Here is a 13,394-nt window from a genome sequence, read left to right on the forward strand (position 1 = left end):
ATGGTTTACTGTGTGTTAAAAATATATGCAGGTTAAAAGTTGAAGTTCTTAAAATAAAAAAAAAAGAAAGAAAGAGAGTAGTTGGGTGTGGTAGGACACACCTTTAATCCCAAAACTTGGAAGGCAGAGGGAGATTGACCTCTGTGACTTCAAGGTGTGGTAGCACACGCCTTTAATCCCAGTGCCTGGGAGGCAGAGACAGAGGGATCTCTGAGAGTTCAAGGACAGCCTGGTTCACAGAGTTATTCCAGGTCAAAGATACAGAGAACCTGTCTCAAAAACCAAAAAAGAAAAAGTAAAAATAAACAAAATAGAGGTTAAAATAAAGCGCACAAAGATGGAAAATACACAGAGAATTTTGAGAATTTTGCTCTGTTTGAATCGTTTGAATGCTGAGGAATGAGCAACAGCTGCTAAAAGATATTTGTTTATAAATGCTGCTGAACTAATCCAACATAGATACTTTGAAAATGCCTTGACTTTGAAATTTGGATCTAAGTACATGATGCTTTGGAAAGGAGTCTCTTATTTTGTTTTCACAGAGAGTGATAGTCTGTGGATTGCTTCTATCCCAATATGGCATGATGGACCACGCCCTCCTGAAGGGTTGCTGTGAACATCTTCAGAAAATTGCTTCGCTCAACTGCCAATTGAGATGAAACTAGCATACAGGTTATACCATGAAAGACCTAATTATCGACGCCCCCATTCAGCAGTAAGCAGTTTGGAGAGAAAAAAACTGCACCCATGTTCCCAAATATGGTTTATAAATGTTCTTTTACATTTAAAGGGGGGAATATGATATAGATATGAATAATTTGCATTAGTATAGATTTTGCTTAGAGATTTAAGGTCAATTTTTGTTATGTTTATGTATTTCTGATCTTGATTAAGGTATTGTGATTGTGTAGTTCACTTAAAATGTAATGTATATAGGTTGTTAATAAATAATCATAATAGTCAAGTTTGTAGTTATGTTAGTTAAGATTTTCTAGATGTACATAGATATATTTTAGTTAGGCATTCTTCATATTTTTCAAAGATTATAGAATACGGCATCTTAAATGTTTTAATAACTTAGGGTTTTTCGTGACAATGAGACACGTCTGCTCCTGGCAGCACCAATCTACTTTGAGAGGAAGATGGGCATCCTAGAGGCTCCTTACGGAGTTTGATAGCCATTTGGGCAAGAAACTGCCCTTGCCTGGACTATTGTATAAACTGGACACAGAAAACCCGCAGAGAGAGGACTACTGAACTTGCCTAAAGGTGAGATGATCTTTCGGGGTTCCTGATTCATGAAAGAGTCTGCAAGACATTCTGCAGGACACAACAGATAGTGACTGAACTGACTTTGAATTTTCCTGCTTCATGGAAATGTCTGCTGGATACCATGGGCCTGAAGGCTGAAGATGGATGCCCCAACGGTACAGAGGAACTGGTGACCGTCCAGGCAGTGAGATGTCTCTGTCATTTCTAGAGTTTTGGATTTTTTGTTTGCTTGGTAATATTATATCCTTCTGGAGTCTTTGATGGAGTTAAAGAATATATATAGTTATAGTTTTCCTTAGTTATGAAAAAAGATAAAATAGATGTAAATATTATAACTTTTACTTGATAACTGTTTTGTTTTATGTAATTTTGCTATGTTAAAGTTAAAGCCTTCCTTTTTTTTGTTTAAACAGAAAAAGGGGAAGTGATGTGGGAGTGTCATATATCAATCTGTTGATTTCATTGGTAAAGCAATAAAGAAACTGCTTGGCCCTGATAGGTTAAAACATAGGTGGGAGGAGTAAACAGAACAGAATGCTGGGAGGAAGAGGAAGTGAGCTCAGAGACTCCATGCTCCCCTCTCCTGGGCAGACACGATAGCTCTGCTCTCTGAAGCAGATGCGATGGAGCAAGCCGCCAGGTCAGACATGCTGAATCTTTCCCGGTAAACGCACCTAGTGGTGCTATGCAGATTACTAGAAATGGGTTAGGCAAAATATGAGAATTAGCCCGTAAGAGGCTAGAGCTAGTGGCCCAAGCAGTGTTTAAATGAATACAATTTGTGTGTTGTTATTTCTGGTGTAAAGCTAGCCGTGCGGGAGCCGGGCTGCGGGAAGAGGCCCGCAGCTCTTACTACACAGGGAGGCTCAACTTGCATGGCCATCATTTCATGATTTCTAAAGCATCTAAAGGGACCCACCTGCCCTTTCACCAGACGGTAAAGGGCTAATGTGGCTCCCAGGTGCTGAGCTTGCATGCCATCCTCCGTTAAGATTGTAGGGCAGACGACCAGAACATCGTCTTCAGACTTGACAACGCTTACCCTAAAATAAAGTAAAAAATAACAATAAAACCTTTAAAAAAATTGATGAGGTCAGATCAAAAAGTCAGAAATTCATTAACATCAAATTTAAACTTACAACAGTTATGTATTTCCATGGAAGGCACTGTATCAGATAATGACTTATAAGCAATATGAATAGGAAATAAGGAATTAAGAGTTTCTTAAATGCTTACTTGATTTGTGTTTTGTTTTTGAGATAAGGTCTTATTCTATGGGCCAGACTAGATTTGAAGTCAGTCTGTAGCCCAGGCCAGCTTGGAACTCCTGCTTCAGCCTCCTAAGCGCTGGGATTACAAGCATGAACCACCAAGCCTGACATTTCTAAATGTTTACATAATTTACAAGAAACAAAAAGATTTTCATTTCACAGTTTTCTAAAAGTTCATTCAGTTAACCAGAAAAACATACCTACATTTCCAGTATCTACCTACTGGAACTTTCTCAAAGGAAGGATTTGGACTCTTGGGAAGATTCTTCCTGACCCAATCGATTAGAAACTGTTTGGGAGATTTTCCAGTCCAGCTTCGAGCAGTGTAGTCAAAATTTCTTACATCATGAGGTTCTTTCTTTTTACCTTAAATGGAAGGCAAAGACTTGTTCTTTAAAAATGGTAACAGCAATATAAATTCTCTGTGGAGTGGTCAATGTGCTCTCCCTTTTGGGAATAGCATTTCTGAAGAGAACAGGTGATGGAGGAAGAAAAAAGTTGTTCTTCTCTCGGTGATGCAATTCTCTTCATGGATTGAACCACAGAACATCCCAAATCTTTTGTTGGTGGTGGTGGTGCTGGTGGTGGTTTTGAGACAGGGTCTCACATGGCCCAGGAAGACCTGAAACTTGCTTTGTAGTCAAGGATGATCTTGAACTCCTGATCCTCTTTGTCTTCTTCCCAAGAAGTGTTGGGATCTGAGGTGTGCACCATCACACCTGGCTGACCTCGAGGACCTTAGGCATGTTCATATTTACTGAACAACAATTGGTAAAATTCTCTCCATGTACTTACTGAATGAAAATAATGTCACATACCATTTCTCTACTTATCAAGGCCATTGCCATCAACACCGCCTTCAGTGGCTTCCTGGCACATCTAAAATTAAGTACTCATTCTTGATAACTATCCCAAAGGGTTTCTGTGGTCCACCCTTGCCAATATATTATATGCTGTTTTTTCCAAATGCTGTGATTACACTGGCCCTCAGGCAATTCTTTAAATGTTCAAAGTATTCCTGGCCAAGTAGCTACCAGCCTTGTGGCTAGAAATCAATTACCATTTCAAATTCTTAGGTACACTAGTCATATCTTAAGTGCTCAATATTCATGTTTTGTTATTAACTACCATATCAAATAACACAAATATAGTATATCTCCACCACAGAAAATCTGTCAAATAGTGACACTCTAAACACACTTTTAACTTAAGATTTTTAACTCTCTATCTCTCTTCTTTACTCTTTGCCATCAAGCTGACACCTGATTATCTGTCAGACTATCAGATTACCCTCACGGCTAATATTACCAGCAAGGTGGCTCCAGTTCAAATCATACCCTTCTGCTCTATTGTTATACTTTAAATTACATCTGTATTTGTGTGTGTCCCTGTGTGGGTATGTTCACATGAGTACGGACATCCGGAAGAGGATGTCAGATCCCCTGGAGCCAGAGTTACAGCAACCAAAAGTGGGTGCTGGGAGCTGAACTTAGCTCTGCAAGAATAGTATGTGCTCTTAGCTGCTGAGGCATCTCTCCAGCCCTACTATTTCTATTATTAAAACCCTGTATTCTCCGAAAGCACAAATCATGATTTAAAAATATACAATTTATCCGTGCTCACATTCCATAATTATGTTGCACAAATGAAAGGAAAGAGATTGGGTTATTTTGCTTATATCAACTCCTTTTCGTTGCATAACAATGATTCAATAAATATTACTAAATAAGTAAATAATTTTAAAGAGTCTATAATTTAATATAGGAGTGAGCTGTGCTATAATCTGATGAATGCACAGAGAATATGACCAGTGTGTGCAGCAATGCACAGATGTGTATGATCACTCACCTCTTAGGGTCATGGAGGACTTAGCGAGTCAAAGAAACAGTATTGTTTGATTTGTGCCTAGGCTCTAGGGGCTAGCAAGCTGAAAAGGAATGGAGCTGTCGAAAACAAAAGTAAGGAATGAAGTGGCTAGAGCACTGGGAAAAGAGTGGAAAGATACAAGTGAATCAAGATGCAAAAGCTCAAATGCCATGAAAGGCCCTGGACTTGTCACTGATGCCACTGAAGGTTTTTCACTGGAGGAGCAGGGAACACAGTTCCACTACATAGCACTTGCTTGCATGCGCAAGACCCTGGGTTTGATTCCCAAGATTAAAAAAAACAGAAGCAACAAATTAAAAGGTTTAAAATAAGAACCTGCATTTACATAAACTCACATTCACATTTCTCAGAAAAACCAAGTCCTAGTTTGCTTTCTGCTGTTATTAGAAAACACTGACTTAAGACAAGTTTGGGGAATGCTTGCTGGATCACCTTCTGTTTCACACTTAACTAGCCTGCTTACATAGCCAATGACCACCTGCCAGAGAATGGTGCCCCTCACAGTAGACTGGGTCCTTCTACATCAATTATCAATGGAGATAACCACTCACAGACATGCCCAAAGACCAATCTGATAAAGACTGCTTTTCAGGGACTGGAAAGATAGCTCACTATGGCTAAGGGCATATACCACTTTTGCAGAGGCTGTGAGTTTGGTTCCCAGCACCCATGTGGAGCAGCTCGCAACTGTTTGTAAGTACAGTTCTAGGGCATCCAATATCCTCTTGTGGCCTCCTTGGCACTCATGTACAAACCCGCATACAACACACACACGATTCTAGGCAGTGTCAAGTTTACAATTAAAATCTAGCCGTCAAGTTTGGAGGATGAACTATAGAGAGATGGGCCTTAGCCAGTGTCTTTGTAATGACAAAATGTTACACATGACCATCATAATTGTTATTACTTTTATACAACATCTATGAAAGTGTAATTTTACTGTCAGTTTAAGTAGTATGCCAAAAAGCAATGTAACAGTCATGTTCCCCTAAGTTTTACCTTTCTCTTCTTCAGTGGCAGCTGCAGATTTTTCAAATAAATTCAAGTTTAGAGCACCTTCACCTTCTGTGGCTGGAGGAGACTTTTTTCTTTCATTTTGTTGATGTGAAATCTTTATGGCTGGGTTGAATATTGGATGGTCTTCTAAAGTTTCCATTTCTACCAATAAAAAAGTTTAGTTTCATATATTTGCTTTTTATGCTTTGTATTATGCAAATATAGTTTTAAAACAGCATATCTTCTTTTCCTTTTAAAACTAGTTACTTCCCAGGCAGTGGTGGTGCACGCTTTTAATCCTAGCACTCGGGAGGCAGAGGCACATGGATCTCTGTGAGCTCAAGGCCAGCCTGGCCTATAAAAACTAGTTCCAGGACAGACTCCAAAGGTACAGAGAAACCCTGCCTTAAAAAAACCAAATAAATAAATAAATAAATAAAAATAGGTACTTAATTCCTACCTGGAATCTATGCTAAAAGTTAAGTGCAATTTATTAATTTCTATTGCTGTGGGACAATGGTTCTACCCCGTAAAGATGTGTTTCTTGCGCTTGTTTAATAAACACTGATTGGCCAGTAGCCAGGCAGGAAGTATAGGCAGGGCAACGAGAATTATGGGAAGAGGAAAGTTTTAGTCTGCAGTCATTACCCAGCTATAGAGGAAGCAAGATGTGACTGCCTTGAGGAAAAAAGTACCAAGCCATGTGGCTAGCACAGACAAGAATTATGGGCTAATATAAATTACAAGAGTTAATAAGAAGCCTGAGCTACTAGACCAATCAGTTTTAATTAATGTGGACCTCTGTGTGTTTCTTTGGGACTGGATGATCAGGTGGGACAGAAACCTCTGTTAACAGAATGGCGCTGGGTCAATATTCCATAATGTATACTAAAAAGAATTAGTAAGTACAATAGATTAAAAAATTACTACCTTCATTAGAAAAAAGTACATATAAGATCACATTTACATTTCTTGAATGGAAATAGCATTTTATAATATATACACACACCCCTAGGATCAGCAGACTATGACCTATAGCAAAATCCTCCCATTGTCTATTGCTGTAAGCCCTGTGAGCTAGAAAGTGTTTACATTTTACAATGATTATAAAAATAAAAGAGGGGTTGGGGGACAGCTCAGTGGATGAAGGGATCTGAGCTCAGATTCCCAGTGCCCACACAAAAGCCAGTTGTAACAGTGTACATGTGCAACCCTAGAGCTTGGGAGCAGTGCAGGGAGACAGGCGGATCCCAGGGGCTTGCTGCTAGTCAGTTTAGAGAAAACAGAGTGCCAGCTCTAGTAAGAGATCATGTCCCCCAAAATAAGGTGGAGCCAGGCAGTGGTGGCACATGCCTTTAATCCCAGTACTTGGGAGGCAGAAACAGGCAGATTTTTCTAAGTCTGAGGCCAGACTGGTCTGGTCTACATAGAGTTCCAGGACAGTTGAAGCTACAAAGAGAGACTGTCTAAAACAGTTGGAGCTACAAAGAGAGACTCTGTCTAACACACACAAGAAAGAGAAAGAAAGAAAGAAAGAAAGAAAGAAAGAAAGAAAGAAAGAAAGAAAGAAAGAAAGAAAGAACAACAAAATAAGGTGGGGAGAGGATGATGCCTGTTATTGGTGCTTGGCTTCCACATGTGCACATGGGGGCAAGTGCATTAGCACACACATGAATATACCAACATACACAAAAAATAGCACTTGGTGTCTTGAAAATGATATGAAGTATATAGGTTACTGTCCACAAATAAAGTTTGGTTACAACACATTTTTAACCGGATGCTACTCCTTTATGTTGTAACACTTGGGAGGTTGTAACAGATTGTAAGGTCCATTACAAACTCAACAGTACTTATCATTTGGCTTGTTATAGACAAAGTTAAACAATCTTAAGTCTAAACAGTCAGCGAACTACAGGCACACAATTACATTTCCACAAGTAAAAATTCGAAAGTGCTCACCTCTTTGTAACTTCCGTATTTTCTCTTGAGCCTCTTTCTGGCCGTGTTTGTTTTTTTCCAGTTTAAAGGATGCTGCTTGCTCCTTTGCGTCCAGAAGTTTGGCTGAAAGGTTCAAGTACCTTTGATTCTTTTCCAAGTAAAATAATGAAGAGAAAATAAAAAAGTCTAAGAACAGTTTATCTGTGACCACTACTTTGTGTCAGAACTTACGAAGTTTAGACTAGCAAATCACTTTCTAGAATTTCTCAGAGAAAAACAAGACAAATGTAAGAGACATAAAAGGGTGGAGGAAAACTGAGAAAACACAAGGTTGTGACTCTGTAGCAAAAGCTAGAGAGCAGAAAGTTCAACCCCGAAGACGACCTTCCTCCTAGGGTAATAAGCGGCAGCAGATGATAGCACACAGCCTGTGGCAGAGATGAGGCACACGAGGGTGCTGCTGTGATATATAGTGCTTATCACCACAGGAAAACACAGCTCAGTAAGCGCAACTACCAATTGCTGGGGCCATTCTGTGTGTAGACACACCAGGTAGAGTAACAGAAGGAGGCCTAGCTACTGCCTCAAATCCACCCATTCACACTAATTCTTTCCACTTTTCTCTATAAGACACTGATGCCACCATCCTTCTACTTATGCATCTTGCCTTTTTTTTCTCTTCAGTGCTGTAAAACATTCACGTCATTGGCAGCCACCTCAACCACAAGACGGCTAACTTTGTATGCTGTAGAAGTGAACACTATACTCACTAAGCATTCCACTTTCTCCATCAGCCCCTGGAAAACAGTGTTCTACTCTCCATCTTTATGGTCATATAAGAGTCTGACTTTTGTGATTGGCTTAGCTTACTAGCATAATGTAAAGATCCATCAAAGATATCCTGTGTGCCAGGAATGTCCTTTGATTCTGTATACACATTCTTTATTTACTGACTTACGCTTTGGTTGATATTAGATGGCGTCTACATTCTAGCTATTGCTGTAAACATGAAATACAGATACGTTTTCCTAGACCCTGACCCTAATTAAGGCTTTAAGTATATACCTAGAAGTGGAATTGTTGGGACATACAACGTGATGACTAATCTTGGTTGCCGATTTGACATCTGTTTTGGGGTTTTTTTTTGGTTTTTTTCGAGACAGGGTTTCTCTGTGGCTTTGGAGCCTGTCCTGGAACTAGCTCTGTAGACCAGGCTGGTCTCGAACTCACAGAGATCCGCCTGCCTCTGCCTCCGGAGTGCTGGGATTAAAGGCATGCGCTACCATCACCCGGCCCGATTTGACATCTGAAATGAACTAAACCCAAGCTTCTGGGCACTCCTGTGAGGGATTTTCTCAGTCAGATTATCTGAAGGAAGACCCACCCTAAATCTGGGCATATGGTGGTGGCCCAGAGAAAAAGACATGGAAGAAGGAAGCTTTCCTTTGGCCTGCTCACCCTCATTCTTGCTGGCAGATCTGTCCACTCTGCTGCTGTGACCAGCACTAAACTAACTCCTTCAGGATTCTAACACAGACTGAAAATCAGCAGTTCTGCAGGAATTCTCCCCAGACTTCAGCACCAGATTGGAACTTCAGAGACATGCAGTTTAGTGGACCAAACAATTGCCAGGTTTTCAACTTTCTGTCATGAGACTGCCATCGCTGGACTACCTGGACCACATCCTGTAAGCTAGCTTAATAAATTCCCTTTAAACAGACAGACAGACAGACAGACAGACAGACAGACAGACACAAACACACACACACACACACACAGAGAGAGAGAGAGAGAGAGAGAGAGAGAGAGAGAGAGAGAGAGTTCTGTTCCTTTCGAGAACCCTAACACATGGCAATTCTATTTTCAACTTTCTAAAGAACTGTCAAACTATTTTCCACAATAGCTGCATTTTACATTCTGCCACCAGTACACACGGTTCCTATCCCCACCGTTCCAGCAATTTTTTTTTCTTTTTATGTGTGTGTTTTGGAATTGGTTATCCCAACGAGTCAGAAGGAATCTTGCCATGGTTTTGATTTTTACTTCTTTAGAAATTAATAAATGTGGAATATCTTTTCATGGCTTATCGGCCATTTGTATATTTTCTTTGAAGAAATGTTCTTGAGCCTTCATATCTGAGAAACTGCTGATTTCTGCTATCTCTTGCTTTAGAACAGCTGTCCCCTTTCTGATCTCAGTTCACAAGCGCAAGTCCGACACCTAACAAGGTAGGGAAGGGGTCTAAAGTATCCCTAGGGGGGCTGGAGAGATGGCTCAGTGGTTAAGAGCATTGCCTGCTCTTCCAAAGGTCCTGAGTTCAATTCCCAGCAACCACATGGTGGCTCACAACCATCTGAAATGAGAACTGATGCCCTCTTCTTGCCTTCAAGCAAACACACAGACAGAATATTGTATACACAATAAATAAATAAATAAATAAATAAATATTTTAAAAAAATAGAAAAAACCCAAAAGGATCCATCATATAACACATACTATTTTGTAACTCTGGTTACCATGATTTCTTTACCCATTTGCCTAGGTCAGAGAGGGCTGCAATATTTGGCTACTGTGATAAAGTGGCTATTAAAGATTATATACAAACTTCTCATTTTTCTTAAGTCAGTATCTGTATACAAAATTGCTGGGTCATTGGACCCTGAAATGGCATTCCAGCCACTTCTCCCAGTTATTTGCATGCAATTTGGCTCAAATTTCATGTGGTCTCCAGGTTTAGTGGAGATGCTAGAGTAGGTAGGATGGGAATACTAAGGAAGGGTACTGCATCTACTCAGACACATGGGAACTGCCATCCCTGTAGGTGTAGACAACCCAGCATGGCTGCTTTAGGGTCACCCATGTTCCTTCCTGTATCTCCTCACTCACGGTCTGTAGGGAAGACCAATAAAATCATTGGTGAATTTTGGAAGAAATGAAATCTGGTTGGTTTTCTGCCAACTTGACACAAGCTAGAGTCATCTAGGAAAGGGACCTCAACTGAGAAAATATTCCATCAGATTACCTCTCTACAAGTCTGTAGGTTTTTTTCCCCCATTAATGATTGATGTGGAAGGCCTCAGCCCACTGGGGACAGTGCCATCCATGGGCAGGTCATGGGTTATATAAGAAGGCAGGTTGAACAAGCCACGAGGAGTGTTCCTCCATGGTTTCTGCTTCAGTTCCTACCTTCAGTTTCCTGCCCAAGTTGAGTTCCTGCCTTGACTGTTCTTCATGATGGACTGTAAACTAGAATAGACCCTTTCTTCCCCAAGTTGTTTGAGGTCATGGTGTTTATCACAGAAATAGAAAGCTAACTAAGAAAAGACTTAGGAAGGTGCAAGTAGATATTGTTTACCTTACCTGAGAATTTATCAACAGTCAATGTGTTTAACTCAGCGACAAAGGGTCAACAAATAACAAATCCCACTACTCTCCACATCCTCCCTTAGACTTGGTATTACTGATCTTTAAATTTTAATCAACCATAATGGTATCTTTTAATCAATCAAATGGTATTTTTATTTTTGTGACTAGTAACACTGAATTATTTTAACATGTTTATTGTCCACTCATACTATTTGTGAGGTATTTGCTTTTAAGTTCTTCATATAATTACAGATATAGCTTTGCCTTTTCACTGTTAATGTTTTGGATCTTAAGTGTGTCCTCAAGGCCCATATGCTAAAGTCTTAGTTGCTAGCCTCTGGTAGCACTGTAGGAAATGGGGCCTGTTGGACATTACATGAACAGGAGTGTGCCCTCCAAGGGGAAACTGAGACTCCAGGCTCTTTTGCTTCCTATGCACCGTGAGGTGAACAGCTCTTCTACCGGCACTGCCAACATGACATTACCTGCCTTATTACAGGCCCCAAATTGATGCATGCAGCCCAATGATCGTGGACTAAAACCTCTGAAGCTGGGAGCCATAATAAATATTTTTAATATTTTAAATTGATCCCCTTCACTGTTGTTGTTATGGTCAATTAATTCTCAAAGCCAATTAACACATTCAGCCTCATCCTTTTATTTTTTTCTTAAGATACCTATTTTTCTTTCCCAACTGCTGTCTTCCTCTATACGGGAATATACTTTGCCTTTCTTCTATTACTCAAAGAATTTAACATACTATTTACACATAATAGTCGTATTAAAATATTATGCTTACCTCTTTAAACATAGGAGAAATGTAATTAACACTTACTAGTTACCATGTGCCAACATTTACCTGTATGTTATTCTATTTAGTTTTTACATTGCTCCTGAGAGCTGTCTGTCCAATTCAAAAGTGAGAGAAACAAAGAGTAAATAAGGGTCGGCACTGTGCCTGGCAGTGCACAGGACACTAGAGGCCGGATCCAGGCTTCTACTCACAGGGTCAAACTTCTCTTCATCATCTAAGATTGGAGAACTCTCGTTCTTTTCCTCTTCATTTTGTTGCTCAGCATATCTCAAAATCCACTCTTTCATATTTATCTCCATATTTTTTTCTTCCTTTTTTGGCTGAAAAGAGAAAACATATGTCTGAAAGACTGAGTTAGAGAAAGTTGCCCAACTATTAAGCTGATTTTATAAGTTCTTCATACTACAAAAACAGCAGACAGAAAAATTGCAAAAGTCATGTTATTTAATATGCAAAAGACAAACAAGCTAAACATTTTTAAAGAAGTATAACCTTACAAAAGACAAGGAATATGATTACTCATTTGCTCATAATCCCAGTGCCAGGGAGGCTGAGGCAGGAGGACTGTGAGTTTTTAGCTCAGCCTCAGATACGTAGCCAGTTCCCACCGAATACTAAACAAATCAACGAGAAGAGCATGCTAGCCTTCTTGTTTCTATCTAAGTGCGCTACTTTACAGAGTGAGAAAAGAATTAGACAGCCCCCTTGAAGCTAGTGTTGTTGCTGAAAGCATGGTTTTCCAAGGCATTTGATGATACATAGAGTACGTAAGAGAAATGCCATAATGAACTACACCTCCCAGAGTCCCAGTATTCATGCTGTCATGTAGAGACTTTGGGTTTCGTCACATGACTTGCTTCAACCAATACATTATCAAGCATGATTAAAGCAGAGGCTTAATAAGAATGTGTATAAAGAGTTAAACCCTAACAAAGACACTCTCTCTTTGTTGACAGAGTCTTACATCATAGCCAAGTTATCCTTATCCTAGTGGTCCTCTTGCCTCTGCCTTACGAATGATAGAATTATAGCCTAAAGTTTTATTTTAAATAAAAAGAATTTTTTAAATGTGTACGTGTGTGTGAGTGTACATGTGTGTTGGTGCCTGTGGATGCCAGAAGAGCATCAGATTCTCTAGAGCTGGAGTTATAGGCAGCTATGAACTGCCTGATATGGTTGCTGGGAAGCAAACTCAGGTCACCTAAAAGAGCAGCAAGTACTCTTAACCACTGAGCCACCTCTCCAACCCCCTAAATATTTAATTCTTCAATTACCTTAACCTTAGGCTCTTCCTGTTTTCTGGTTTCCATCTGCAGTGGGGGTGAAAGAGTAGCCTGTATCTGTGGAGACTGGAATTTTGGCCTACTTTTTGGCTGTTGCTCTTCAAATTCTTGACTGAATCCCTCAGGAAGTGAATCTTAAATCAAAATATGTTGAAGATAGATATACATATCATACACCAAACCACAAATACTTAGTATACACATTAACCCCATCAAGATTTAGAGCATCGAATTCCATTCTTCCCTCACCTCCTAAGAGAGATCGTAGGAAAAATCAGCTTTTCCGTGTCAAATTAGAAGCATGTGCCCTCATCAGGTGACATCTGGCCCACCTTTCGCTGCTATTTATTTCACCACACTAGTTAAACTCTGAAATTTTCTTTAAAAAGATTTTAACCTACCTCACTTGTTGGCTTTGTGTCTGTATCCGCCATCAATTACAAAGGCTATCTGTACCTTAGGTCCCTACCAAAGGTTACAAGTATATCCTTTTGCTATTATTTACGCAAGGACACACCCACTTTTTAACCAAATCAAAAAACCCAAACCAAAGACAAAGTCTGT

The 13,394-nt window shown here is 39.8% G+C and overlaps 1 protein-coding gene across 2 annotated transcripts in view; it reads right to left on the reverse strand.

Moving 5' to 3' along the window:
* Window positions 1-13,394, reverse strand: part of Dhx29 (DExH-box helicase 29) — a 50,368-nt gene that overhangs the window by 25,294 nt on the left and 11,680 nt on the right. The window contains exons 5-10 of one of the 2 annotated variants that reach the window (XM_075976051.1): window positions 12,822-12,964; window positions 11,739-11,867; window positions 7,389-7,515; window positions 5,430-5,588; window positions 2,744-2,909; window positions 2,192-2,315 (exon numbers count right to left, since the gene is read on the reverse strand). In XM_075976051.1, coding sequence (XP_075832166.1) covers window positions 2,192-2,315; window positions 2,744-2,909; window positions 5,430-5,588; window positions 7,389-7,515; window positions 11,739-11,867; window positions 12,822-12,964 — 848 coding nt within the window. The remainder of the gene's footprint in view (window positions 1-2,191; window positions 2,316-2,743; window positions 2,910-5,429; window positions 5,589-7,388; window positions 7,516-11,738; window positions 11,868-12,821; window positions 12,965-13,394) is intronic. The other variant, XM_075976052.1, reaches the window with a different exon arrangement.

The sequence above is a fragment of the Microtus pennsylvanicus genome, chromosome 6, assembly GCF_037038515.1.
Source record: "Microtus pennsylvanicus isolate mMicPen1 chromosome 6, mMicPen1.hap1, whole genome shotgun sequence".
Classification (NCBI taxonomy): domain Eukaryota; kingdom Metazoa; phylum Chordata; class Mammalia; order Rodentia; family Cricetidae; genus Microtus; species Microtus pennsylvanicus.